The 26,937-nt window shown below is 51.5% G+C and overlaps 1 protein-coding gene across 2 annotated transcripts; it reads left to right on the top strand.

Annotated features, from left to right (window-relative positions):
• Nucleotides 1–203: 203 nt before the first annotated feature.
• On the top strand, nucleotides 204–6,905 carry LOC141938572 (syncytin-2-like). Of its 2 annotated transcripts, XM_074857444.1 has the most exons (3): nucleotides 204–274; nucleotides 2,452–2,599; nucleotides 5,414–6,905. In XM_074857444.1, exons 2-3 carry the CDS (start codon nucleotides 2,558–2,560, stop codon nucleotides 6,722–6,724), a joined length of 1,353 nt encoding a protein of 450 aa, XP_074713545.1. In that variant the 5' UTR covers nucleotides 204–274; nucleotides 2,452–2,557; the 3' UTR covers nucleotides 6,725–6,905. The 2 variants fall into 2 exon arrangements, with proteins under 2 accessions (XP_074713545.1, XP_074713544.1); XM_074857443.1 differs by lacking the exon at nucleotides 204–274 and having other exon boundaries at nucleotides 1,208–2,599.
• The last annotated feature ends 20,032 nt before the right edge of the window (nucleotides 6,906–26,937 follow it).

Raw genomic sequence — 26,937 nt, 5'->3', positions numbered from 1 at the left:
ATTTTGGTCGCTTTCACACAATCTGATGTTTGTCGTGTCCGTCTCAACTGCGACAAATGGTGACCCCGACGTGATAAATTAGAGCGACGTGATAAATTAGAGCGACGTGATAAATTAGAGCGACGTGATTGATTAGAGCAACGTGATTAGAGCAAAGTGGTCATTTAAAGGAGAATTATAACGGCGGCGGGAAGAGCCGCGGAGACGGAGCCCGGTGTAGCTGAGAGCAGAGGGAATCTGCCTGGTCCGGACCTGAATTTCGACACCTAAAAAGGTGAGCCACCGGGAACGGGACTGTAATTATGGGGCAGTCATTAACAAAGGAAGAGGAGACAATTTTGTCTACCTGGAAAGCCCTATTAAAAAGAAAGGGGGTTAAAACCTCAGAACAAAGCCTGAAAAAGATTTTGCTATGGAGTAAGATGCAAGGCTTTGAAGCCACAACAGTTACTGCATTCAGTGTGAGTGCATGGCAAGCAGTAGGATTGAAAATATTGGATGAGGTCTCTAAAGGACAAAAAGAGGCATGTGAGTTGGCAACCACATGGCGCTTATTGAGTGAAACCTTAAAGGAATGGAAGATAGAGCGTGAGGCCTCTGATGGGAAACTAACAGACATTCGACCTGAAGACAATGACGGGGAGGACTGTGGCAAAGGGACAAAGGCAGTGGATACCTCAGCCTCAGGAATAGCAGGCAGGAAACCCCTCACGGGCAAAAGCAGATCGCGCCCTCGCCCACCTCCTCCTCCTCCACCATTAAATATTTTGCGGGGCGATGAGGAGCCCCCCCCACCTAGTGGTGCAGCGGCGGCCCCTAGCGGCGCAGCAGCAGAAGGGGTGATTCCATCAGCCCCCCCCGAGGAGGAAAATAGGGCAGGTAACACAGAGCCAGAGAGCGAGAGCGAAAATGAAAGTGAGGGAGAAGAAGCTTTAACCACGGCTTTACAAACTCTACATATCACAGATAAACCCATGGTGAAGAAAGCCCAGCCATGGACTCTCCCTCCATCCACAGTAACTGTAATTCCAAGGTCCCCTGATCGATTTTGGGAGGGAGTTAGAAAGTATGCTGCTGAGGCTGGCAACTGGGATCTGGTTGAACGCCTCAGCCCATACTCTCCAACCCCGGCATGTCCAAAGCCTGTAGATATAGCAGCAGAGGCTTATGGTGCATTCCCTGTTTATAAAGCTGTTGCAGGCACAAATGAGCATGATGAGCACAATCCGATCAGTTGGAAGGTGGTGCAGGATTTGCAGAATAAAGCACAGAAATTTGGAATCAATTCTCCTGAGGTGATGCAACTTATTCGAATAATCAGCACAGATTTGTTGTGTCCATATGATGTTACACATCTCGCACAAGTGCTGTTTCAGCCAGTACAATTACAAGTGTTTCAATCTACTTGGAGGCAGATGGCACGAGCAGCTGCACAAAATAATGCTCGACTGCCACAAGACGATCCGAGGTTAGGACTCGGAGAAGACGCCTTGCTTGGCGAGGGACCATTTAGTAACCCTCAGCTGCAAGCTACGTGGCCTCCGATTGTCCTTGAACAGGCACAACACATAGGGATTACAGCATTAAAGCGAACCATGGAAATGGCAGCTCCAAAACAGAAGTATATTGCTATCCGGCAAGGTCCTAAAGAACCCTTTTTGCAATTTGTAGAAAAAATATCTGCTGCATTGGAGAAACAGGTAGAAGATGAAACGTTAAGACAAATGTTATGCAAACAGCTAGCAAAGGATAATGCTAATGAGGACTGCCAAAAGATAATACAGTCTTTACCAGGAGATCCTTCTATTCCTGACATGGTGGCCGCATGTTCAAAGGTTGGTACAGTGGAACATAAAATGGCGGCTTTAGCTACTGCCATGAACATGCGAAATACAGGAAAATGCTTTGGATGTGGTAAAGACGGTCATATGAAAGTAAATTGCCCGAACAGAAGGTCGGCAGGCAAGCAGCCCATGACTGTCCCACCAGGAACTAATTGCAATAAATGTGGGAAATCGGGACATTTCGCGAAACAATGTCGTTCCAAGTTTCATGCTAACGGGCAACCGATACAGGGAAACCACAAGAAGAGCGCGAGAGGGCGCGCGAGGACATCAAATCCCCTCCAGACAACAGGTCAAATCCCCTCTGTGAGCAGCTATCAGCCGCAACTACTGGCTCAGCAGGGTTGGATGTATCCACCGCCGACACAATAACTATAGTTACAAAAGACATTGTTAAGGTCCCTCTTGAGGCAAGGGGTCCCATAGGACGAGGACTGAGTGCGTTACTTATAGGAAGATCAAGTAGCACCTTAAACGGATTAATCGTGCATGTGGGAGTCATTGATGCTGACTTTACGGGTCAAATTTGTGCATTAGTTTCGACCCTTTATCCACCTGTTACGATTCCAAAAGGTACTCGTCTTGCTCAACTTGTTCCTTTTTTGAGTTGTGTCCCAAAAGCAGAACAGCGACTGCGAGGCGATGGAGGCTTCGGTTCTACAGGACCCCCTCAAGTGTGCTGGTCTCAGACTGTCTCATCATCTCGACCACATATGACGTGCACGCTGTCAAATCATGGACATTCACCGACTACAGTAAGGCTTGCGGGGCTCCTAGATACGGGCGCCGATGTGACTATTATTTCTAACTATCTGTGGCCATCCACCTGGCCAACAGAGGATGTGGACACAGGGGTAGTGGGGCTGGGAGGCTCCGCACGAGCAAGAACAGCAGCTACGGCAATTCTGATCACCAATCCTGAGGGCCAACAAGCAGTCGTTAAACCATATGTGACAGCAGCTCCCCTCAATCTATGGGGGAGAGATTGCTTGTCACAGTGGGGGGTGAAGATTACTACGGATTTTTAACGGGGGCCACTGTGCTGCAGGGTGTTAGGCAACCCACGCTTGTTTTAACTTGGTTAACGAATAACCCTGTGTGGGTGGATCAGTGGCCCCTACCAATGGAGAAATTAAAGGCCCTGCAAGAATTGGTGGCAGAACAGCTAGCTGCTGGACACATTGAACCCTCTCAGAGCCCCTGGAATACTCCAGTGTTTGTGATAAAAAAGAAATCAGGAAAATGGCGATTTTTGCATGACCTGCGGCAGATCAATGCTGTCATGGCCACGATGGGGGCTCTACAACCAGGCATGCCTTCACCGGCCATGATCCCTCAAGATTGGGAAATCATTGTCATGGATCTCAAGGATTGTTTTTTTACAATACCATTAGCTTGTCAAGACAGGGAAAAATTTGCATTCTCTGTGCCTTCTGTCAATCATGCAGAACCTGCAAAAAGATATCAATGGAAAGTTCTGCCGCAGGGCATGAAAAATTCACCAACAATTTGTCAATGGTTTGTGGCACAAGCTTTGTCACCTGTAAGGGAAAGATTCCCTACCAGTTATTGTTACCATTACATGGATGACATCCTGTTAGCATCAAACAACAAGGAGCAGTTGAATGACATGGAGAATGTGACTAGAAATTCATTACAACACTATGGATTAGTTATCGCCCCTGAAAAGGTGCAGAAAGTAGAACCCTGGAAGTATTTAGGACTAACAGTCACAGGTAGGCAGGTAATGCCTCAACCTGTGAAACTTAACCTTGAAGTTAAAACCCTTAATGATGTACAGAAGTTAATGGGATCTCTGAATTGGATTAGACCCTATCTCGGACTGACCAATTCACAACTGCAACCTTTATTGGAATTATTAAAAAATTCCAATGATCCAACAGAACCCAGAGTATTAACTGAGGAAGCATTAAAGGTAATTCACATGGTGGAACGATCTATACACGAGAAATTTGTTTCTCGAATAGATCTGTCTCAATTGGTGCAACTCTTTGTACTAATTGACAAAACTGTACCATTTGGTGCTTTGGTGCAGTGGAATTCTGAGTGGGATGACCCACTGCACATTCTAGAATGGATGTTTCTGTCATTCCGACCACGAAAAACTGCTCCTGGACTGTTTGAGCTTATTGCTGATGTAATCATAAAAGCCAGAAAACGATGTACAGAACTAACAGGGCGTGACCCAGCTAAGATTGTTTTACCTGTTCAAAATTGGTATTTTGAATGGTGCTTGGCAAATAATTATGAACTACAGGCAGCCATGGCGGGTTTTCAAGGACAGGTGTCATATCACCTGCCGTCACATCCACTACTGAAATTTGCTCGAGAAATACCATTTGGTCAAAAAAATTTAAGCCGCCCAGAACCAGTGAACGGCCCTACTGTTTTTACAGATGGCTCAGGAAAAACAGGTAAAGCAGCAGTAGTATGGTATGAAAACAACAACTGGAACAACAAAGTAGTATATCAAAATGGTTCTCCACAAGTAGTAGAGCTACGTGCAATGGCTGTTGTTTTTTCTATTTTTTCTGTTCCTGTAAATATTGTAACTGACTCAGCATATGTAGCTAACTTAGTTTCTAGACTAGACAAAGTGGTTTTGACCATGTCAGACAATCAATTATTATTTGATGTACTTTTAGAACTCTGGAAAAGTATTCAACTACGGACAGAACCTTATTTTATCATGCACATCCGTAGTCATACCACTTTACCAGGATTTTATACAGAAGGTAATGCCAGAGTGGATGCTCTTGTTTCCGCTATGGCTCTTAATACTGTTCCTAACATAAAGCAACAAGCTGTATTATCACATCAATTTTTTCACCAAGGATATCGAGCTTTACGACGGCAGTTCGGCTTGTCTCATGCGGAAGCTCGGTCTATTGTAGCCGCCTGCCCTGACTGCCAAGGAACTCACACACCAGTGTATTTTGGTACTAACCCCAGAGGTATGCAGGCTTTACAGATTTGGCAAAGTGATGTTACTCACATAAATGAATTTGGCCGACAGAAGTATGTTCATGTTTCCATTGATACTTATTCTCATGCCTTAGTAGCAACAGCACATAACGGGGAGACAGGAAAAGATGTAGTTCGACACTTCCAAAAGGCTTTCTCTATGCTTGGGGTACCACGCCAAATAAAAACGGACAATGGCCCAGCATACATTTCACAGAAGGTTCAAACATTTTTTAATTTGTGGGGTGTTACTCATGTTACAGGAATTCCCCATTCCCCAACAGGACAAGCAATTGTTGAGCGTGCACATAGTACGTTGAAGCGGCAGCTTCAAAAACAAAAAGGGGGAATGATTGGGGAACCACCACAGGCATGTTTAGATAAAGCAGTTTATGTTCTTAACTTTCTCCATTACGGGGATAATTCTTCTTTACCTCCTCTTTTTCAGCATTTCTCTTCTCTTTTTTCAAAACAGGATTTGCAAAAAGACATCAAAGTGCATGTTAGAGATCTAATTACTGGCCAGTGGAGTGGACCATGTGAATTATTAACCTGGGGCAGGGGTTATGCTTGTGTCTCTACAGATGCCGGCCCTCGCTGGGTTCCTGCTCGGTGTGTTCGGCCTGTGCTGGAACCTGCATCAGGCTGAAGGATGGGTAGTTCCACAACCCAAGCAGAATATCTGGGTAACTTTGGCAAATATGACACATCAAGAAACCTTGTGCCTTTCTACTGCGAACCCGGAAAATCCATTCTCCACCTGTTTGGTGGGAGTGCCAGTAGACACATGGCCAATCCCACAAACCCTTCAGGCTTTCTCTCTTTGCAACTCTTCAAAAAATTGTACAGATAATTGGGATGGTGTATATAGTCACCTTCCACAGGTTACGCAAGAACCCCAAGAGCTAGAGTTGCTAGGCTCTGTTATAATGGATGCTTGTGTGTTTTTTAATTACTCCTATAACACCACACGGAGAGGGCAAAATGTGAATGCAACTAATGCTGCTTATCATAATTCAACTGCTTGGTGCAATTATACTTCGACTAACATCTCACGATCTTTTGCTGTTCCTCTTGCATTACCTCCTGGTGTGTTTCTAATCTGTGGAGATCGTGCCTGGGGAGGCGTCCCATCTAAACTGAATGGAGGCCCGTGTAGCCTCGGACGTCTCACGTTATTAACACCAAATGTGTCAATGATTCTGAATATGACTCGAAAACATAAGCGAGTCCCAAGGACCGTTCATCGGTTTGAAAGTTCTTGTCGAGATAACGTTGAATTCTGGAATCCAGGCCAGATCATAACGGCCTCCATATTGGCACCAGGAGTTGGTGTTGCAAATGCCTTAACGACTTTGAATAAGTTGGGATGTTGGCTTAGCAAACAGACTAATGCTACTTCTTTAGCTTTAAGTGGCCTTTTAACTGATGTTGATAGTGTTAGACATGCTACTTTACAGAACAGGGCTGCAATTGACTTTTTGCTTTTAGCGCAAGGACATGGATGTGAAGATTTTGAAGGAATGTGTTGCATGAATTTGTCTGACCACTCAGAATCTATTTTTAAAAGTATACAGCAGCTGAAGGATGGTGTGAGGCGTCTAACAGAAGAGGACGGATTGGATTGGCTTACAAGGATGTTTAAAGGATGGGGACTTTCTGGATGGTTGATATCTCTGGTCAAAACTGTGGGGGTCATGATCTTGGTAATTGTGACTGTGCTTTTGATGTTGCCATGTCTTGTCAGTCTTCTGCAAAGGGCCCTGCAGAAGACTGTTTCTGCAATATTTCTAGCACAAATACAAAAAGGGGGAATTGTCGGGGGAGGCAGCGGGTCTGCCTCTAGTCTAACTGAAGAAGAATTTAACCTTGAAGACATTCCAGTGTATCCATGAGAGGCCAGAAAGTCCCGAGAAGTGCCATGGAAACAAGATTAGAGAACTAAGATAAGAAGAACTGTCCTGACGATTCAGGCGAGAAACTATCACCCAATCGTGAACTGTTAGTTACTAAAGTAAACCAATCCTGTATGAACACCTACTTTGAAGAAGGTTATAAAAAAGCTTGTTAAAACAATAAAGGGGCTTTTGCAGCCATTTTGGTCGCTTTCACACAATCTGATGTTTGTCGTGTCCGTCTCAACTGCGACAGGGAGAAGTCTTGGCTGCTGCAGAGCGACTTGCAAAAGCGGTGTATGTATTAAATTTTTTGCAGTTCACAGGTGACAGAAATGAACCACCAGTAATAATACATAGTTTGGGTTTGAAATCTGGTACATACCAATGTGACAGTAATGTTTTTGTTCAATACAGGGATGTCGTTACAGGAGAATGGAGAGGACCTGCAGAACTAAGAATGACCGGTCGGGGATATGCTTGTGTTGTTACAGATACCGGCGTCAGATGGGTACCGAGTTGATGGGTGCGGCCCTGGAAAGGGGAAGTCAGGAAGAATGACGCAGAGCACTAGGCTCACTCACAGGTCCTAGGCAGGGGTTCCTGCTTGTGTTTTTACAGGTAACAATTCATCTACGTAGGCCTCTGCAAACTGGACGGAGAACCCTGTGTTTTGAGGCACTTCAGAGACATCAACATCGACTGAACCTGATTCTGACCTCGTTACTAACAGCACTACATCCAGCAAACAGAGAAGCCTTTTGTCTTTTCCTGGGCTTGCAGTCGTTTTGCACGGCTGTTCGAATACAGCCACTTATCACAGTTCAGAAGTTTATACTGAAGCAAGTTGGTTGTCTGAATTTGCCAACGAGCCAACATATCAGCAATCCACTTTTAGTTACAGAAAGGCAGGCTTAATTTTTTAGAAAACAGTAGTAGTTTGTTAAAGTTATAGGCTTAATTGAAAACCTTAGATAAAGGATTCTAGCAGAAATTGATTTTGAAGCTTTGTAGACGTTTGGCTTTGCAGTGTGTTAATTAGAACAATAGGATAGTAGATAAGAGTTGTGGTGTTGGGAAAGAATGGCTCTCGAAGCTGGCAGGTGTACCAGGACACCTGAGAAAAGAAGGTGGAATGATGACTACACGTCAAATGTGGGCCACATTTGTTCTGGTTTGGCTCATATTAAGCCATGAAGGGATTCTTGACATCGAACCCAGAGCAACCATTTGGGTAACCTGGGCAAACGCATCTGGGATAAAGGATTTCTGTTTGAGTCTACAACAAGCAGATGATCCTTTTAGGACCTGTTTAATTGGCATTCCGTTGCAGGAAAATGAAACTGATTTTGAAGGATATTGGAAACAACAGAGAGTGGACCTGATTGGCAGACCAGATGATGATAGTTGTTTCATTTTAAATTGGCCCTCCATGCGTAATGCAGCTTGGCAAAAGACAGTCATTGAGAATCTAAACCAGTTAACTTCTTTACCCTTGCAAGAATTGGATTTGTTGGCCAGTGTTACACCTGTTAAGTATGTTGATGTTACGGAGATGCCAAACTGCCATAATGTGGTTCCTCAGCTGCAGCCAGTGAATGGCACAGGAGTGGTTTGGTTTGGTGACCCATGACATATTTGGTTAGCTCAGAATGGTCACCGAGATTTATTTGTAGGTTGTCAAAATGTGACAGGGCATTCTTCTTGGAATAATTTGAAAACAGGAGGATTCTCCGTAGAAACCACCAGAGGCTTTAAACTTCCACCTGGAGTGTTTCTGATTTGTGGGGATAGAGCATGGCCTGGTATTCCTGTACGACCTGTCGGTGGTCCTTGTTATCTTGGACGACTAGACTCGGGATGAGGGGCTGGTTGCAGACCTTGGTCAAAGGAGTATTGATAGTGCTAGTAGGTTTACTAATCTTGATGTTGCTTCTTCCCTGTCTGTTTCAGTGTTTGTGACGGATGTTGAATAGTCTGGGTGAACAAATGTTTAAGAAAAGAGAGTCCCGATTGCTCAAAAACAAAAAGGGGGATTTGTGGAATGGCTGGAAAGTAATGGACATATTATGAGCGATCCAAACCGAGGGGCCTCACTGTAACAACAAGCTGCAGCTGTGTTCAAGGACAAAAACAAGGCCGAGACGGTCTGAGAAACTACATTCCTTCCCAAGAGATAAAGATGTTGGAATGTCGAAAACAGGGGGTCTACCTAAGGGGGAGAGCATCGCGTGGACGCCACACTGAGACAAATCATAGGGGGCAAAAGGGCGCGTGAACAAGTAGCTTTAGCATATTAGCAATAAGATAGCGGCACGTGAAGCTTGAGATAGAGTATAAATTGCTGTGTAACCTTTAATAAAGTGGCATCAACTTGATCATATTGCTCGTTTAAGTTGTGTCCGAGACCTTTGCGTTGGCAGTGGGCAGCGGTTCAGTGGTGGCAATGTCATTGTGGGTGCTATATCACAGTGGGCAGCAAGTCAGTGGTGGCCATGGAACAGTGAGCAACAGGTCAGTGCTGGCCATGTCACTGTGGGGGCCATGTCACAGTGGGAAACAGGTCAGTAGTGGCCATGTCACTATGGGGGCTATGTCACAGTGGGTAGCAGATCAGTGGTGGCCATGTCACTATGTGGGCCATGTCACAGTGGGCAGCAGGTCAGTGGTGGCCATGTCACGATGAGGTCATGTCACAGTGGGCAGAAGGTCAGTTGTGGCCATGTCACAGTGGGCAGCAGGGCAATGGTGGTCATGTCACTGTGGGGGATATGTCACAGTGGGCAGCGGATCAGTGGTGGCCATGTCACTGTGGGGGCCATGTCACAGTGGGCAGCGGATCAGTGGTGGCCATGTCACTGTAATGTCATGTCACAGTGGGCAGCAGGTCAGTGGTGGCCATGTCACTATGGGGGTCACGTCACAGTGGGCAGCAGGTCAGTGGCAGTATGTCACTGTGGGGCCCACGTCACAGTGGGGAGCAGGTCAGTGGTGGCCATGTCACTATGGGGGCTATGTCAAAGTGAGTAGCAGATCAGTGGTGGCCATGTCACTGTGGAGGCCATGTCACAGTCGTCAGCGTGTCAGTGGTGGCCATGTCACTGTGGGGGCAATGTCACATTGGGCAGCATGTCAGTGGTGATCATGTTACAGTTTGGGACATGTCACAGTGGGCAGCGGTTCAGTGGTGGCCATGTCACTGTGAGGTGTTGTCACAGTGGGAAGCAGATCACTTGTGGCCATGTCACAGTGAGCAACAGGCCACTGGTGGCCATGTCACTGTCGGGGCTATGTCACCGTGGGCAGCAGGTCAGTGGTGGTCATGTCACTGTGGGGCCATGTCACAGTGGGCAGTAGGTCAGTGGTGGCCATGTCAATGTGGGGGCCATGTCACAGTAGGCAGCGTGTCAGTTTTAGTCATGTCAATGTGAGGTCATGTCACAGTGTGCAGCAGGTCAGTGGTGGCCATGCTACAGTGAGCAATAGACAACTGGTTGCCATGTCACTGTGGGAGCTATGTCACACTGGGCAGCAGGTCAGTGGTGGCCATGTCACTATGGGGGCCATGTCAAAGTGGGCAGCAGGTCTGTGGTGGCCATGTTACTGTTTGGGACATGTCACAGTGGGCAGCAGGTCAGTAGTGGTCATGTCACTGTGGGGCCATGTCACAGTGGGCAGCAGGTCAGTGATGGCCATGTCACAGTGAGCAACAGGCCACTGGTTGCCATGTCACTGTGGGGGCTATGTCACAGTGGGCAGCAGGTCAGTTGTGGCCGTGTCACACTGGGCAGCAGGTCAGTGGTGGCCACGTCACTGTGGGGGCTATGTCAAAGTGGGTAGCAGGTCAGTGGTGGCCATGTCACTATGGGGACCATGTCACAGTGGGTAGCAGGTCAGTGCTGGCCAGGTCACCATGGGGGCTATGTCACAGTGGGCAGCAGGTCAGTGGTGGCCATGTCACTGTGGGGCCATGTCATGGTGGGCAGCAGGTCAGTGGTGGCCATGTCACTGTGGGGCCATGTCACAGTGGGCAGCGGATCAGTGGTGACCATGTCACTGTAAGGTCATGTCACAGTGGGCAGCAGGTCAGTGGTGGCCATGGCACTGTGGGGGGTATGTCACAGTGGAAAGCAGGTCAGTGGTGGCCATGTCACTGTGGGGGCCATGTCACAGTCTTCAGCGGGTCAGTGGTGGCCATGTCAATGTGGGGGCCATGTCACATTGGGCAGCATGTCAGTGGTGATCATGTTACTGTTTGGGATATGTCACAGTGGGGAGCAGGTCGGTGGTGGCCATGTCGCTGTGAGTGCTACATCACAGTGGGCAGCGGTTCAGTGGTGGCCATGTCACTGTGATGTCATGTCACAGTGGGCAGCAGATCACTTGTGGCCATGTCACAGTGAGCAACAGGCCACTGGTGGCCATGTCACTGTGGGGGCTATGTGTCAGTTCACAGCAGGTCACTGGTGGCCATGTCACTGTGGGGGCCATGTCACCGTGGGCAGCAGGTCAGTGGTGGCCATGTACTGTGTGGCCATGTCACAGTGGGCAGGAGGTCAGTGGTGGCCATGTCACAGTGAGCAACAGGCCACTGGTTGCCATGTCACTGTGGGAGCTATGTCACACTGGGCAGCAGGTCAGTGGTCGCCATGTCACTATGGGGGCCATGTCACAGTGGGCAGCAGGTCAGTGGTGGTCATGTCGCTGTGGGGCCATGACACAGTGGGCAGCAGGTCAGTTGTGGCCGTGTCACAGTGGGCAGCAGGGCACTGGTGGCCATGTCACTGTGGGGCCCATGTCTCAGTGGGTAGCAGGTCAGTGGTGGCCATGTCACTGTGGGATAAACATCACAGTGGGCAGTGGTTCAGTGGTGGCCATGGCAATATGAGGTCATGTCACACTGGGCAGCAGGTCAGTTCTGGCAATGTCACAGTGAGTAACAGGCCACTGGTGGCCATGTCACTGAGGGGGCTATGTCACAGTGGGCAGCAGGTCACTGGTGGCCATGTCACTGTGGTGGCCATGTAACAGTGGGCAGCACGTCAGTGGTGGCCATGTCACTGTGAGCAACAAACCACTGGTTGCCATGTCACTGTGGGGGCTATGTCATAGTGGGCCGCAGGTCAGTTGTGGACGTGTCACAGTGAGCAACAGGCCACTGGTTGCCATGTCACTGTGGGAGCTATGTCACACTGGGCAACAGGTCAGTGGTCGCCATGTCACTATTGGGGCCATGTCACAGTGGGCAGCAGGTCAGTGGTGGTCATGTCACTGTGGGTCCATGTCACAGTGGGCAGCAGGTCAGAGGTGGCCACGTCACTATGGGGGTTATGTCACAGTGGGTATCAGGTCAGTGTTTGCCATTTCACTGTGGGGCCATGTCACAGTGGGCAACAGGTCAGTGGTGGCCATGTCGATGTGAGGCCCATGTCACAGTAGGCAGCAGGTCAGTGGTGGCCATGTCACTGTGGGGCCATGTCACAGTGGGCAGCGTGTCAGTTTTGGTCATGTCACTGTGAGGTCATGTCACAGTGTGAATCATGTCAGTGGTGGCCATGTCACAGTGAGCAACAGGCCACTGGTTGCCATGTCACTGTGGGAGCTATGTCACACTGGGCAGCAGGTCAGTGGTCGCCATGTCACTATGGGGGCCATGTCACAGTGGGCAGCAGGTCAGTGGTGGTCATGTCACTGTAGGTCCATGTCACAGTGGGCAGCAGGTCAGTGGTGGCCACGTCATTATGGGGGTTATGTCACAGTGGGTATCAGGTCAGTGGTGGCCATGTTACTGTTTGGGACATGTCACAGTGGGGAGCAGGTCAGTGTTTGCCATGTCACTGTGGGGCCATGTCACAGTGGGCAGCAGGTCAGTGGTGGCCATGTCACTGTGAGGCCCATGTCACAGTGGGGAGCAGGTCAGTGGTGGCCATGTCACTGTGGGGCCATGTCACAGTGTGCAGCAGGTCAGTGGTGGCCATGTCACTGTGGGGGCCATGTCACAGTGGACAGCAGGTCAGTGGTGGCCATGTCACTATGGGGGCCATGTCACAGTGTTCAGCGGGTCAGTGGTGGCCATGTCACTGTGAGGTCATGTCACTTTGGGCACCAGATCAGTTGTGGCCATATCACAATGAGCAACAGTCAACTGGTGGCCATGTCACTGTGGTGGCCAGTCACAGTGGGCAGAAGGTCAGTAGTTGCCAAGTCACTGTGGAGCCATGTGACAGTGCGCAGCATGTCAGTAGTGATCATGTTACTGTATGGGACATGTCACAGTGGGGAGCAGGTCAGTGGTGGCCATGTCACTGTGAGGTCATGTCACAGTGTGCAGCAGGTCAGTGGTGGCCATGTCACAGTGAGCAACAGGATACTGGTTGCCATGTCACTGTGGGGGGTATGTCACAGTGGGCAGCAGGTCAGTTGTGGCCATGTGACTATGGGTCCATGTCACAGTGGGCAGCAGGTCAGTGTTGGCCATGTCACTATAGGGGCTATGTCACATTGGGCAGCAGGTCAGTAGTGGCCATGTCACTGTGAGGTCATGTCACAGTGTGCAGCAGGTCACTGGTGGCCATGTCACAGTGAGCAACACGCCACTGGATGCCATGTCACTGTGGGGGCCATGTCACAGTGGGCAGCAGGTCAGTAGTGGCCACGTCACTGTGGGGCCATGTCACAGTGGGCAGCAGGTCAGTGGTGGCCATGTCACTATGGGGGCTATGTCACATTGGGCAGGTGGTCAGTGGTGGCCATGTCACTGTGAGGTCATGTCACAGTGTGCAGCAGGTCAGTGATGGCCATGACACAGTGAGCAACAGGCCACTGGTTGCCATGTCACTGTGGGGGCTATGTCACAGTGGGCAGCAGGTCAGTTGTGGCCATGTCACTATGGGTCCATGTCACAGTGTGCAGCAGGTCAGTGGTGGCCATGTCACAGTGAGAACAGGCCACTGGTTCCATGTCACTGTGGAGGCTATGTCACAGTGGGCAGCATGTCAGTGGTGGCCAGGTCACTATGGGGGCCATTTCACAGTGGTCAGCGGATCAGTGGTGGCCATGTCACTGTGGGGACCATGTCACAGTGGGAAGCAGGTCTGTGGTGGCCATGTCACTATGGGGGCCATGTCACAGTGGGCAGCAGGTCAGTGGTGGCCATGTCACTATGGGGGCCATGTCTCAGTGGGCAGCAGGTCAGTGCTGGCCATGTCACTATGAGTCCATGTCACAGTGGGCAGCAGGTCAGTTGTGGTCAAGTCTCTATGGGGGCCATGTCACAGTGGGCAGCAGGTCAGTGGTGGCCAGGTCACTGTAGGGCTATGTCACAGTGGTCAGCGGATCAGTGGTGGCCATGTCACTGTGGGGACCATGTCACAGTGGGAAGCAGGTTTGTGGTGGCCATGTCACTATGGGGGCCATGTCACAGTGGGCAGCAGGTCAGTGGTGGCCATGTCACTATGGGGGCCATGTCACAGTGGGCAGCAGGTCAGTAGTGGCCACGTCACTGTGGGGCCATGTCACAGTGTGCAGCATGTCAGTGATTTCCTTGTCACAGTGAGTAACAGGCCACTGGTTGCCATGTCACTGTGGGGGCTATGTCACAGTGGGCAGCAGGTCAGTTGTGGCCATGTCACTATGGGTCCATGTCACAGTGGGCAGCAGGTCAGTGGTGGCCATGTCACTGTGAGGTCATGTCACAGTGTGCAGCAGGTCAGTGATGGCCATGTCACAGTGAGCAACAGGCCACTGTTTGCCATGTCACTGTTGGGGCTATGTCACAGTGGGTAGCAGGTCAGTGGTGGCCATGTCACAGTGAGCAACAGGCCACTGGTTGCCATGTCACTGTGGGGGCAATGTCACAATGGGCAGCAGGTCAGTGGTGGCCATGTCACTATGGGGGCCATGTCACAGTGGGCAGCAGGTCATTGGTGGCCATGTCACTATGGGTCCATGTCACAGTGGGCAGCAGGTCAGTGGTGGCCATGTCACTATGGGGGCTATGTCACAGTGGGCAGCTGGTCAGTGGTGGCCATGTCACTGTGAGGTCATGTCACAGTGTGCAGCAGGTCAGTGGTGGCCATGTCACAGTGAGCAACAGGCCACTGGTTGCCATGTCACTGTGGGGGCTATGTCACAGTGGGCAGCAGGTCAGTGGTGGCCATGTCACTATGGGGGCCATGTCACAGTGGGCAGCAGGTCAGTGGTGGCCATGTCACTATGGGGGCTATGTCACATTTGGCAGCAGGTCAGTGGTGGCCATGTCACTGTGAGGTCATGTCACAGTGTGCAGCAGGTCAGTGGTGGCCATGTCACAGTGAGGAAAAGGCCACTGGTTGCCATGTCACTGTGGGAGCTATGTCACACTGGGCAGCAGGTCAGTGGTCGCCATGTCACTATGGGGGCCATGTCACAGTGGGCAGCAGGTCAGTGGTGGTCATGTCGCTGTGGGGCCATGACACAGTGGGCAGCAGGTCAGTTGTGGCCGTGTCACAGTGGGCAGCAGGGCACTGGTGGCCATGTCACTGTGGGGCCCATGTCTCAGTGGGTAGCAGGTCAGTGGTGGCCATGTCACTGTGGGATAAACATCACAGTGGGCAGTGGTTCAGTGGTGGCCATGGCAATATGAGGTCATGTCACACTGGGCAGCAGGTCAGTTCTGGCAATGTCACAGTGAGTAACAGGCCACTGGTGGCCATGTCACTGAGGGGGCTATGTCACAGTGGGCAGCAGGTCACTGGTGGCCATGTCACTGTGGTGGCCATGTAACAGTGGGCAGCACGTCAGTGGTGGCCATGTCACTGTGAGCAACAAACCACTGGTTGCCATGTCACTGTGGGGGCTATGTCATAGTGGGCCGCAGGTCAGTTGTGGACGTGTCACAGTGAGCAACAGGCCACTGGTTGCCATGTCACTGTGGGAGCTATGTCACACTGGGCAACAGGTCAGTGGTCGCCATGTCACTATTGGGGCCATGTCACAGTGGGCAGCAGGTCAGTGGTGGTCATGTCACTGTGGGTCCATGTCACAGTGGGCAGCAGGTCAGAGGTGGCCACGTCACTATGGGGGTTATGTCACAGTGGGTATCAGGTCAGTGTTTGCCATTTCACTGTGGGGCCATGTCACAGTGGGCAACAGGTCAGTGGTGGCCATGTCGATGTGAGGCCCATGTCACAGTAGGCAGCAGGTCAGTGGTGGCCATGTCACTGTGGGGCCATGTCACAGTGGGCAGCGTGTCAGTTTTGGTCATGTCACTGTGAGGTCATGTCACAGTGTGAATCATGTCAGTGGTGGCCATGTCACAGTGAGCAACAGGCCACTGGTTGCCATGTCACTGTGGGAGCTATGTCACACTGGGCAGCAGGTCAGTGGTCGCCATGTCACTATGGGGGCCATGTCACAGTGGGCAGCAGGTCAGTGGTGGTCATGTCACTGTAGGTCCATGTCACAGTGGGCAGCAGGTCAGTGGTGGCCACGTCATTATGGGGGTTATGTCACAGTGGGTATCAGGTCAGTGGTGGCCATGTTACTGTTTGGGACATGTCACAGTGGGGAGCAGGTCAGTGTTTGCCATGTCACTGTGGGGCCATGTCACAGTGGGCAGCAGGTCAGTGGTGGCCATGTCACTGTGAGGCCCATGTCACAGTGGGGAGCAGGTCAGTGGTGGCCATGTCACTGTGGGGCCATGTCACAGTGTGCAGCAGGTCAGTGGTGGCCATGTCACTGTGGGGGCCATGTCACAGTGGACAGCAGGTCAGTGGTGGCCATGTCACTATGGGGGCCATGTCACAGTGTTCAGCGGGTCAGTGGTGGCCATGTCACTGTGAGGTCATGTCACTTTGGGCACCAGATCAGTTGTGGCCATATCACAATGAGCAACAGTCAACTGGTGGCCATGTCACTGTGGTGGCCAGTCACAGTGGGCAGAAGGTCAGTAGTTGCCAAGTCACTGTGGAGCCATGTGACAGTGCGCAGCATGTCAGTAGTGATCATGTTACTGTATGGGACATGTCACAGTGGGGAGCAGGTCAGTGGTGGCCATGTCACTGTGAGGTCATGTCACAGTGTGCAGCAGGTCAGTGGTGGCCATGTCACAGTGAGCAACAGGATACTGGTTGCCATGTCACTGTGGGGGGTATGTCACAGTGGGCAGCAGGTCAGTTGTGGCCATGTGACTATGGGTCCATGTCACAGTGGGCAGCAGGTCAGTGTTGGCCATGTCACTATAGGGGCTATGTCACATTGGGCAGCAGGTCAGTAGTGGCCATGTCACTGTGAGGTCATGTCACAGTGTGCAGCAGGTCACTGGTGGCCATGTCACAGTGAGCAACACGCCACTGGATGCCATGTCACTGTGGGGGCCATGTCACAGTGGGCAGCAGGTCAGTAGTGGCCACGTCACTGTGGGGCCATGTCACAGTGGGCAGCAGGTCAGTGGTGGCCATGTCACTATGGGGGCTATGTCACATTGGGCAGGTGGTCAGTGGTGGCCATGTCACTGTGAGGTCATGTCACAGTGTGCAGCAGGTCAGTGATGGCCATGACACAGTGAGCAACAGGCCACTGGTTGCCATGTCACTGTGGGGGCTATGTCACAGTGGGCAGCAGGTCAGTTGTGGCCATGTCACTATGGGTCCATGTCACAGTGTGCAGCAGGTCAGTGGTGGCCATGTCACAGTGAGAACAGGCCACTGGTTCCATGTCACTGTGGAGGCTATGTCACAGTGGGCAGCATGTCAGTGGTGGCCAGGTCACTATGGGGGCCATTTCACAGTGGTCAGCGGATCAGTGGTGGCCATGTCACTGTGGGGACCATGTCACAGTGGGAAGCAGGTCTGTGGTGGCCATGTCACTATGGGGGCCATGTCACAGTGGGCAGCAGGTCAGTGGTGGCCATGTCACTATGGGGGCCATGTCTCAGTGGGCAGCAGGTCAGTGCTGGCCATGTCACTATGAGTCCATGTCACAGTGGGCAGCAGGTCAGTTGTGGTCAAGTCTCTATGGGGGCCATGTCACAGTGGGCAGCAGGTCAGTGGTGGCCAGGTCACTGTAGGGCTATGTCACAGTGGTCAGCGGATCAGTGGTGGCCATGTCACTGTGGGGACCATGTCACAGTGGGAAGCAGGTTTGTGGTGGCCATGTCACTATGGGGGCCATGTCACAGTGGGCAGCAGGTCAGTGGTGGCCATGTCACTATGGGGGCCATGTCACAGTGGGCAGCAGGTCAGTAGTGGCCACGTCACTGTGGGGCCATGTCACAGTGTGCAGCATGTCAGTGATTTCCTTGTCACAGTGAGTAACAGGCCACTGGTTGCCATGTCACTGTGGGGGCTATGTCACAGTGGGCAGCAGGTCAGTTGTGGCCATGTCACTATGGGTCCATGTCACAGTGGGCAGCAGGTCAGTGGTGGCCATGTCACTGTGAGGTCATGTCACAGTGTGCAGCAGGTCAGTGATGGCCATGTCACAGTGAGCAACAGGCCACTGTTTGCCATGTCACTGTTGGGGCTATGTCACAGTGGGTAGCAGGTCAGTGGTGGCCATGTCACAGTGAGCAACAGGCCACTGGTTGCCATGTCACTGTGGGGGCAATGTCACAATGGGCAGCAGGTCAGTGGTGGCCATGTCACTATGGGGGCCATGTCACAGTGGGCAGCAGGTCATTGGTGGCCATGTCACTATGGGTCCATGTCACAGTGGGCAGCAGGTCAGTGGTGGCCATGTCACTATGGGGGCTATGTCACAGTGGGCAGCTGGTCAGTGGTGGCCATGTCACTGTGAGGTCATGTCACAGTGTACAGCAGGTCAGTGGTGGCCATGTCACAGTGAGCAACAGGCCACTGGTTGCCATGTCACTGTGGGGGCTATGTCACAGTGGGCAGCAGGTCAGTGGTGGCCATGTCACTATGGGGGCCATGTCACAGTGGGCAGCAGGTCAGTGGTGGCCATGTCACTATGGGGGCTATGTCACATTTGGCAGCAGGTCAGTGGTGGCCATGTCACTGTGAGGTCATGTCACAGTGTGCAGCAGGTCAGTGGTGGCCATGTCACAGTGAGGAAAAGGCCACTAGTTGCCATGTCACTATGGGGGCTATGTCACAGTGGTCAGCGGATCAGTAGTGGCCATGTCACTGTGAGGTCATGTCATAGTGGGCAGCATGTCAGTCGTGGCCAGGTCACTATGGGGGCCATGTCACAGTGGGTAGCAGGTCAGTGGTGGCCAGGTCACTGTGGGGCTATGTCACAGTGGTCAGCGGATCAGTGGTGGCCATGTCACTGTGGGGACCATGTCACAGTGGGCAGCAGGTCAGTTGTGGCCATGTGACTATGGGTCCATGTCACAGTGGGCAGCAGGTCAGTTGTGGCCATGTTACTATGGGTCCATTTCACAGTGGGCAGCAGGTCAGTGGTGGCCATGTCACTGTGGGGACCATGTCACAGTGGGCAGCAGGTCAGTTGTGGCCATGTCACTATGGGGGCCATGTCACATTGGGCAGCAGGTCAGTAGTGGCCACATCATTGTGGGGCCATGTCACAGTGTGTATCAGATCAGTGATGGCCATGTCACAGTGAGAAACAGGCCACTGGTTGCCATGTCACTGTGGGGGCTATGTCACAGTGGGCAGCAGGTCACTGCTGGCCATGTCACTATGGGGGTCATGTCACAGTGGGCAGCAGGTCAGTGGTGGCCATGTGTACTATGGGGGCTATGTCACAGTGGGCAGCTGGTCAGTGGTGGCCATGTCACTGTGAGGTCATGTCACAGTGTGCAGTAGGTCAGTGGTGGCCATGTCACAGTGGGCAGCAGGTCAGTAGTGGCCACATCATTGTGGGGCCATGTCACAGTGTGTATCAGGTCAGTGATGGCCATGTCACAGTGAGCAACAGGCCACTGGTTGCCATGTCACTGTGGGGGCTATATCACAGTGGGCAGCAGGTCAGTGGTGGCCAGGTCACTATGGGGGCTATGTCACAGTGGGTAGCAGTTCAGTGGTGGCCATGTCACTGTGGGGGCCATGTCACAGTGTGCAGCAGGTCAGTGCTGGCCATGTCACAGTGAGCAACAGGCCTCTGATTGCCATGTCACTGTGGGGGCTATGTCACAGTGGGCAGCAGGTCAGTGGTGGCCATGTCACTATGGGGGCCATGTCACAGTGTGCAGCAGGTCAGTGGTGGCCATGTCACAGTGAGCAGCAGGTCAGTTGTGGTCAAGTCTCTATGGGGGCCATGTCACAGTGGGCAGCAGGTCAGTGGTGGCCAGGTCACTGTGGGGCTATGTCACAGTTGTCAGCGGATCAGTGGTGGCCATGTCACTGTGGGGACCATGTCACAGTGGGCAGCAGGTCAGTTGTGGCCATGTCACTATGAGTCCATGTCACATTGGGCAGCAGGTCAGTGGTGGCCATGTCACTATGGGGGCCATTTCACAGTGGGCAGCAGGTCAGTGGTGGCCATGTCACTATGGGGGCTATGTCACATTGGGCAGCAGGTCAGTGGTGGCCATGTCACAGTGAGAAACAGGCCACTGGTTGCCATATCACTGTGGGGGCTATGTCACAGTGGGCAGCATGTCAGTGGTGCCCATGTCACTATGGGGGCCATGTCACAGTGGGCAGCAGTTCAGTAGTGGCCATGTCACTGTGAGGTCATGTCACAGTGTGCAGCAGGTCAGTGGTGGCCATGTCACAGTGAGCAACAGGCCACTGGTTGCCATGTCACTGTGGGGGCTATGTCACAGTGGGCAGCAGGTCACTGCTGGCCATGTCACTATGGGGGCCATGTCACGGTGGGCAGCAGGTCGGTGGTGGCCATGTCACTATGGGGGCCATGTCACAGTGGGAAGCAGGTCAGTAGTGGCCACGTCACTGTGGGGCCACGTCACAGTGTGCAGCAGGTCAGTGATGGCCATATCACAGTGAGTAACAGGCCACTGGTTGCCATGTCACTGTGGGGGCTATGTCACAGTGGGCAGCAGGTCAGTGGTGGCCATGTCACTATGGGTCCATGTCACAGTGGGCAGCAGGTCAGTGGTGGCCATGTCACTATGGGGGCTATGTCACAGTGGGCAGCTGGTCAGTGGTGGCCATGTCACTGTGAGGTCATGTCACAGTGTGCAGCAGGTCAGTGGTGGCCATGTCACAGTGAGCAACAGGCCACTGGTTGCCATGTCACTGTGGGGGCTATGTCACAGTGGGCAGCAGGTCACTGCTGGCCATGTCACTATGGGGGCCATGTCACAGTGGGCAGCAGGTCAGTGGTGGCCATGTCACTATGGGGGCTATGTCACATTTGGCAGCAGGTCAGTGGTGGCCATGTCACTGTGAGGTCATGTCACAGTGTGCAGCAGGTCAGTGGTGGCCATGTCACAGTGAGGAAAAGGCCACTGGTTGCCATGTCACTGTGGGGGCTATGTCACAGTGGTCAGCGGATCAGTAGTGGCCATGTCACTGTGAGGTCATGTCATAGTGGGCAGCATGTCAGTCGTGGCCAGGTCACTATGGGGGCCATGTCACAGTGGGGAGCAGGTCAGTGGTGGCCATGTCACTATGGGGGCTATGTCACATTGGGCAGCAGGTCAGTGGTGGCCATGTCCCTGTGAGGTCATGTCACAGTGTGCAGTAGGTCAGTGGTGGCCATGTCACAGTGAGCAACAGGCCACTTGTTGCCATGTCTCTGTGGGGGCTATGTCACAGTGAGCAGCAGGTCAGTTGTGGCCATGTCACTATGGGTCCATGTCACAGTGGGCAACAGGTCAGTGGTGGCCATGTCACTATGGGGGCTATGTCACATTGGGCAGCTGGTCAGTGGTGGCCATGTCACTGTGAGGTCATGTCACAGTGTGCAGAAGGTCAGTGGTGGCCATGTCACAGTGAGCAACAGGCCACTGGTTGCCATGTCACGTTGGGGGCTATGTCACAGTCGGCAGCAGGTCAGTGGTGGCCATGTCACTATGGGGGCCATGTCACAGTGGGCAGCAGGTCAGTGGTGGCCATGTCACTATGGGGGCCATGTCACAGTGGGCAGCAGGTCAGTGGTGGCCATGTCACTGTGAGAAACAGGCCACTGGTTGCCATGTCACTGTGGGGGCTATGTCACAGTGGGCAGCAGGTCAGTTGTGGCGAAGTCTCTATGGGGGCCATGTCACAGTGGGCAGCATGTCAGTGGTGCCTATGTCACTATGGGGGCTATGTCACATTGGGCAGCAGTTCAGTAGTGGCCACAACACTGTGGAGCCATGTCACAGTTTGCAGCAGGTCAGTGATGGCCATGTCACAGTGAGCAACAGGCCAGTGGTGGCCATGTCACTGTGGGGCTATATCACAGTGGTCAGCGGATCAGTGGTGGCCATGTCACTGTGGGGGCCATGTCACAGTGGGCAGCAGGTCAGTAGTGGCCACGTCACTGTGGGGGCTAAGTCACATTGTGCAGCAGGTCAGTGATAGCCATGTCACAGTGAGCAACAGGCCACTGGTTGCCATGTCACTGTGGGGGTATGTCACAGTGTGCAGCAGGTCAGTGGTGGCCATGTCACAGTGAGAAACAGGCCACTCGTTGCCATGTCACTGTGGGGGCCATGTCACAGTGGGCAGCATGTCACTGGTGCCTATGTCACTGTGGGGGCTATGTCACATTGGGCAGCAGGTCAGTGGTGGCCATGTCACAGTGAGCAACAGGCCACTTGTTGCCATGTCACTGTGGGGGCTATGTCACAGTGGGCAGCAGGTCAGTACTGGCCATGTCACTATGGGGCCATGTCACAGTGGGCAGTAGGTCAGTGGTGGCCATGTCACTATGGGGGCCATGTCACAGTGGGCAGCAGGTCAGTAGTGGCCACGTCACTGTGGGGCCATGTCACATTGTGCAGCAGGTCAGTGATGGCCATGTCACAGTGAGCAACAGACCACTGGTTGCAATGTCACTGTGGGGGCTATGTCACAGTGGGCAGCAGGTCAGTGCTGGCCATGTCACTGTGGGGGTCATGTCACAGTGGGCAGCAGGTCAGTAGTGGCCATGTCACTGTGAGGTGTGGTAGGTAGGGTCCGGCGACCGGAAGATATCGTGTTGTACGGAAAGGTAGAGCCTCCCTCCCTGCAACCAATCAATATGGATCTCTGACGTAAGCAGGCGGAAGTGACGAGGTAAACCCAGGTTATATAAGGCAGTGTAACCTTTGAATAAATGCCATTTTGCCTCCACCACATTGGTGTCTGTGTGCTGATGGACCAAGCAACCTGGGATTGGTTGCTGTGCTGTTCCTGAACCAGGTCGCCACGCCTTGAGAAAGGCAGCAAGTGGTGCCGAAACCCGGGAATTTCGCCTGGATTTGGTGAACGGCGGCCGGAGCGGCAGGACCAGCCCGGTGGGGAGGACGCTCCCGGACCTTCAAGGAGAATGGAAGCCCTGGTAAAGGTCGTATCTGAGCTGCATAAGCAGTGGGGGATTGATTGTAAGCCCAAAGACTTTACCCTTGCAGTCGCAAGGCTTTTACAGATCGGGGTCATTGATCAGCCGGTGGATATTCTCCACCCAGAAACGTGGGATAAATGCACTAAAGTGTTTGCCGAGGAGACCATGTGCTCAGGCACGGCGAAACACCTTAAGGCGTGGGGGAGGGTCGTGCAGGCTTTGAAAAAAGCCCTGCAGGAGCAGGAAGCATGGAGGGCGGCAAGGGACTGTTTATTAGCTGTCCCGAAACTTGGGGTTGGAGCAGCCACACAGACCTCACGCCCTCTAAATGATGATAATTCAGCGGACCCTGGGGACCGGCGGGAGGGTGATACCCCCCCCCCCTCAGTCCCCAAACCACCCTACTCCGCTCGTGAGGAATCAGGGGCGGGCGGAGTCCCTCTGGGGTGGGCTGGCCGGGGAGGCTGGGAATGCCGCGGAGAAAATAGAATCTGATAACATCTGGGTGAGACCACCGCCCTATGCGCCTCTGAATGGCACTGACCGGGGAAGAGAAAGGGAGGGGCGATGATGTTCTTGGGGAAGATAAGGAAGGAATGCAAGGTTTAATGAATACACGTGGGCAGGAAGATAAGGACAACAAAGAAGAGAAAGGCGGTATGGACATTCAAAAGGGGAAAGCCAATCAGAGCATTTACCCAGTAATATGCCCGCATTCTCCACCAATGGAGAGTGAGGAGGAGGAGAATGGGAGGGATGGTCAGAAAGGGGAGGCGGAGGCGACTAAGGGGTGGGGGACCAGTCAGAATGTCCGCCTACAAACACGCCCCTATAGAGTAAACTCCTCCCCGGTCAGACGAGGGGGCGAGTCGAAGGGGAGGGAATTGCCCGATTACGGACAAAGTAGGAGGGGTCGAAGTCCCAAAAAGGAAAGTAGGCGGGACAGGAGCCCAAAGGAAAAACACCAGAGCCTGGAAGTGACTAGTGAGTCGAGTTCCGATATTGAGTCGGATGCAGATGGAGACGACTGGCTCACGGCTGATTTAAACTCAGATGAAGATGAGACAAAAATTGGAACTCGATATAATACTGCTCATAGCAAAAAAGGAATACGAGAGGATAAAATTCCTCTTACGGATTGGAGGAAAATAAAAATTGCATGTGCAGATTGGGCCCCCTCAGCCGCGCTAGCATTCCCGGTTAGAGTAATGGGAGATGGTGATGGGGCACGAAGAGTGTACTCTCCTATAAATCCTAAAGATATACAGGCGATCATTAAGGCGATCGCTGATAAGGGGCTCAATTCTGCCATGGTCTCTACTTTAGTAGATGGCATCTTCGGAGGAGATGACATGCTCCCATTTGATATAAAACAAACCTGCAGGCTGGTTTTTGATGGCGCAGGGATGATAGTTTTCAAACAAGATTGGGAGGACAACTGCGTGAGACAATTAGCTCAGGTAACAGGGGCGGACCACCCATTGTATGGTTCTAGTTTACAACGATTGATGGGAACGGATCCAACAATGATCACACCTCAAGCGCAGGCTCTGGGTCTGCGAGCCCATGAGGTGATGACAACCACCCGTGCAGGTAGGGAAGCTATTCGTACAGCTTCTAAGGTTATTGCCAAGCCGTCCCCATGGTCAACTATAAAACAAAATGAGAGTGAGAGTTTTGCGCAGTTTGTGGATCGCCTTCAAGCAGCGATTGACTCTTCCTCCCTGCCTGCAGAGGCAAAGGGTCCGGTAGTCACAGACTGTTTACGCCAACAATGCAATGCCAGCACTAAAGAAATTTTACGATCGCTGCCGGTGGGGTCGAGTTTGGCAGACATGATTAGACATGTCGCGAAAGAGGAACATTTAGTCCCGATTCAAGCGGCCGTCCATACCGCAATAGCTAACATAATGGCATGTTTTAAATGTGGCCAAGCAGGCCATATCATGGCAAATTGCCCTCAATTAATGAATCCACCCACGATACCTACCTCACGTCAGATATCACCTAAAGGTCCATGTTGGCGCTGCGGTAAGAACGGACATCATGCAAAGGAATGTAAATTGAAGAGTCAGGGAAACGGGAGGGGGAGGAGGCGCCTGAGCCGCGCACAGCTTCCTCCCGTACGAGATATGAGGCGGCAACAAACCCAAATATTAGGAGACATGGACAAACATATGGGGAAATATATTGGTGCCCAGGTTCAAATCCAGGGAAAAGTTATTGTAACTACCCTGGATATTGGTTTTGTGGATATTGGGGTTGTGAAACCATAGTGACGGGTAGTAGATGGACACCAGAAAGAAAGGATGAATTTTTACGAGTGAGCTGGGGATCTAACCGTTTCCAGTTGGTTTTGGAAATTTTAAATCCGGGTGATTCAGGATGGCTTTTAGGTAAGATGTGGTCTCCGTTTCTTCAGAGAAGTTACAAAGATATGGGAGTACTTGTGCAGATCATTAAGACTGTACCCCAGGCACCTCAAGCTGTTGGGCCAAATCTAGTCCTTAATCCACAGACGCCTAAACCTGTGAGATATGACACTACGACTGCTGTTAGAAAAGCGACTCCTACTGATGTTGAAATTTTGACAACGTTTGATCCTAAACTACCCCCTTTATGGAAATTACTAAATTCGACATACCAAATATTAAATTCAACAAATCCAAAGATGACGACACATTGTTGGCTTTGTTATGATGTACGACCCCCTCTTTATGAGGCAGTGGGTATACCTTCTGAACCAAAATGGGTGAGTGGGCCTAACCCGATACAGTGTTTGTGGAGCGATTCTCAAAACAAACAGGGAGTAACAATGCAGCAAGTGTCAGGGCAAGGTGCATGTGTTGGTGTAATACCTCTTGAAAAAAGAAGTCTATGTAAGTTTGAGATTATACAAGACAGACAACAACTTAATAAAAACAACGGAGAAATAGCTGATTGGTTAGTCCCGGCTACTAATACAAAATGGATATGTTCAAAGGCCGGAATTACTCCATGTATATCTATTAGGAAACTTAAGATAAAAGCCGAATTTTGTATACAAGTATTAATTATTCCGAGAATTATATATCACCCGGAGGAATATGTTTATGATCATTTGACTTCTTCAACCTTGCACCATGTACAAAAGCGAGAACCTTTTACCGCTCTGACCATAGCTACCCTGTTGACCATAGGAGCCGCGGGAGCAGGAACAGGAATAGCTTCATTAGTTGAGCAGAATCAAAAATTTCATTCCCTTAGAATGGCAGTGGATGAGGATCTTACTCGAATTGAGAAATCAATCAGCGCTTTAGAACAATCGCTGAGTTCTCTGTCGGAAGTAGTTCTCCAAAATCGTAGAGGATTAGATCTCTTGTTTTTACAACAAGGAGGACTATGTGCTGCTTTGGGGGAAGAATCCTGTATATATGCAGACAACACTGGTGTCGTTCGTGATACTATGGCCAAACTCCGGGAGGGTTTAGAAAAAAGAAAGAGGGATAGGGAAGCCCAGCAAGGATGGTCTGAGTCGTGGTTTAACCATACGCCGTGGCTAACCACCCTCATTTCTACGCTAATGGGACCAATTATACTGTTCATGCTAGTGTTGATTTTTGGACCATGTATATTGAACAGGCTTGTGCTGTTTGTTAAGAGTCGACTAGAAAAAGTTAACATAATGTTAGTAGAACGTCGACAGTTGCTTTGAGAACGCAACATTAGTATATAATCTTAGTTTGATAATTTTTATATAGAAAGGAATGTTCTACAACTAATGAATTTCTTCTATTTTCTATTTGTTCGATATGTCCTATGTTTTATATAAG

Source organism: Strix uralensis, unplaced genomic scaffold (assembly GCF_047716275.1).
Source record: "Strix uralensis isolate ZFMK-TIS-50842 unplaced genomic scaffold, bStrUra1 scaffold_163, whole genome shotgun sequence".
Classification (NCBI taxonomy): domain Eukaryota; kingdom Metazoa; phylum Chordata; class Aves; order Strigiformes; family Strigidae; genus Strix; species Strix uralensis.
Note: the sequence above shows the minus strand (reverse complement) of the source record. Positions and strands in the feature narration are given on the sequence as shown.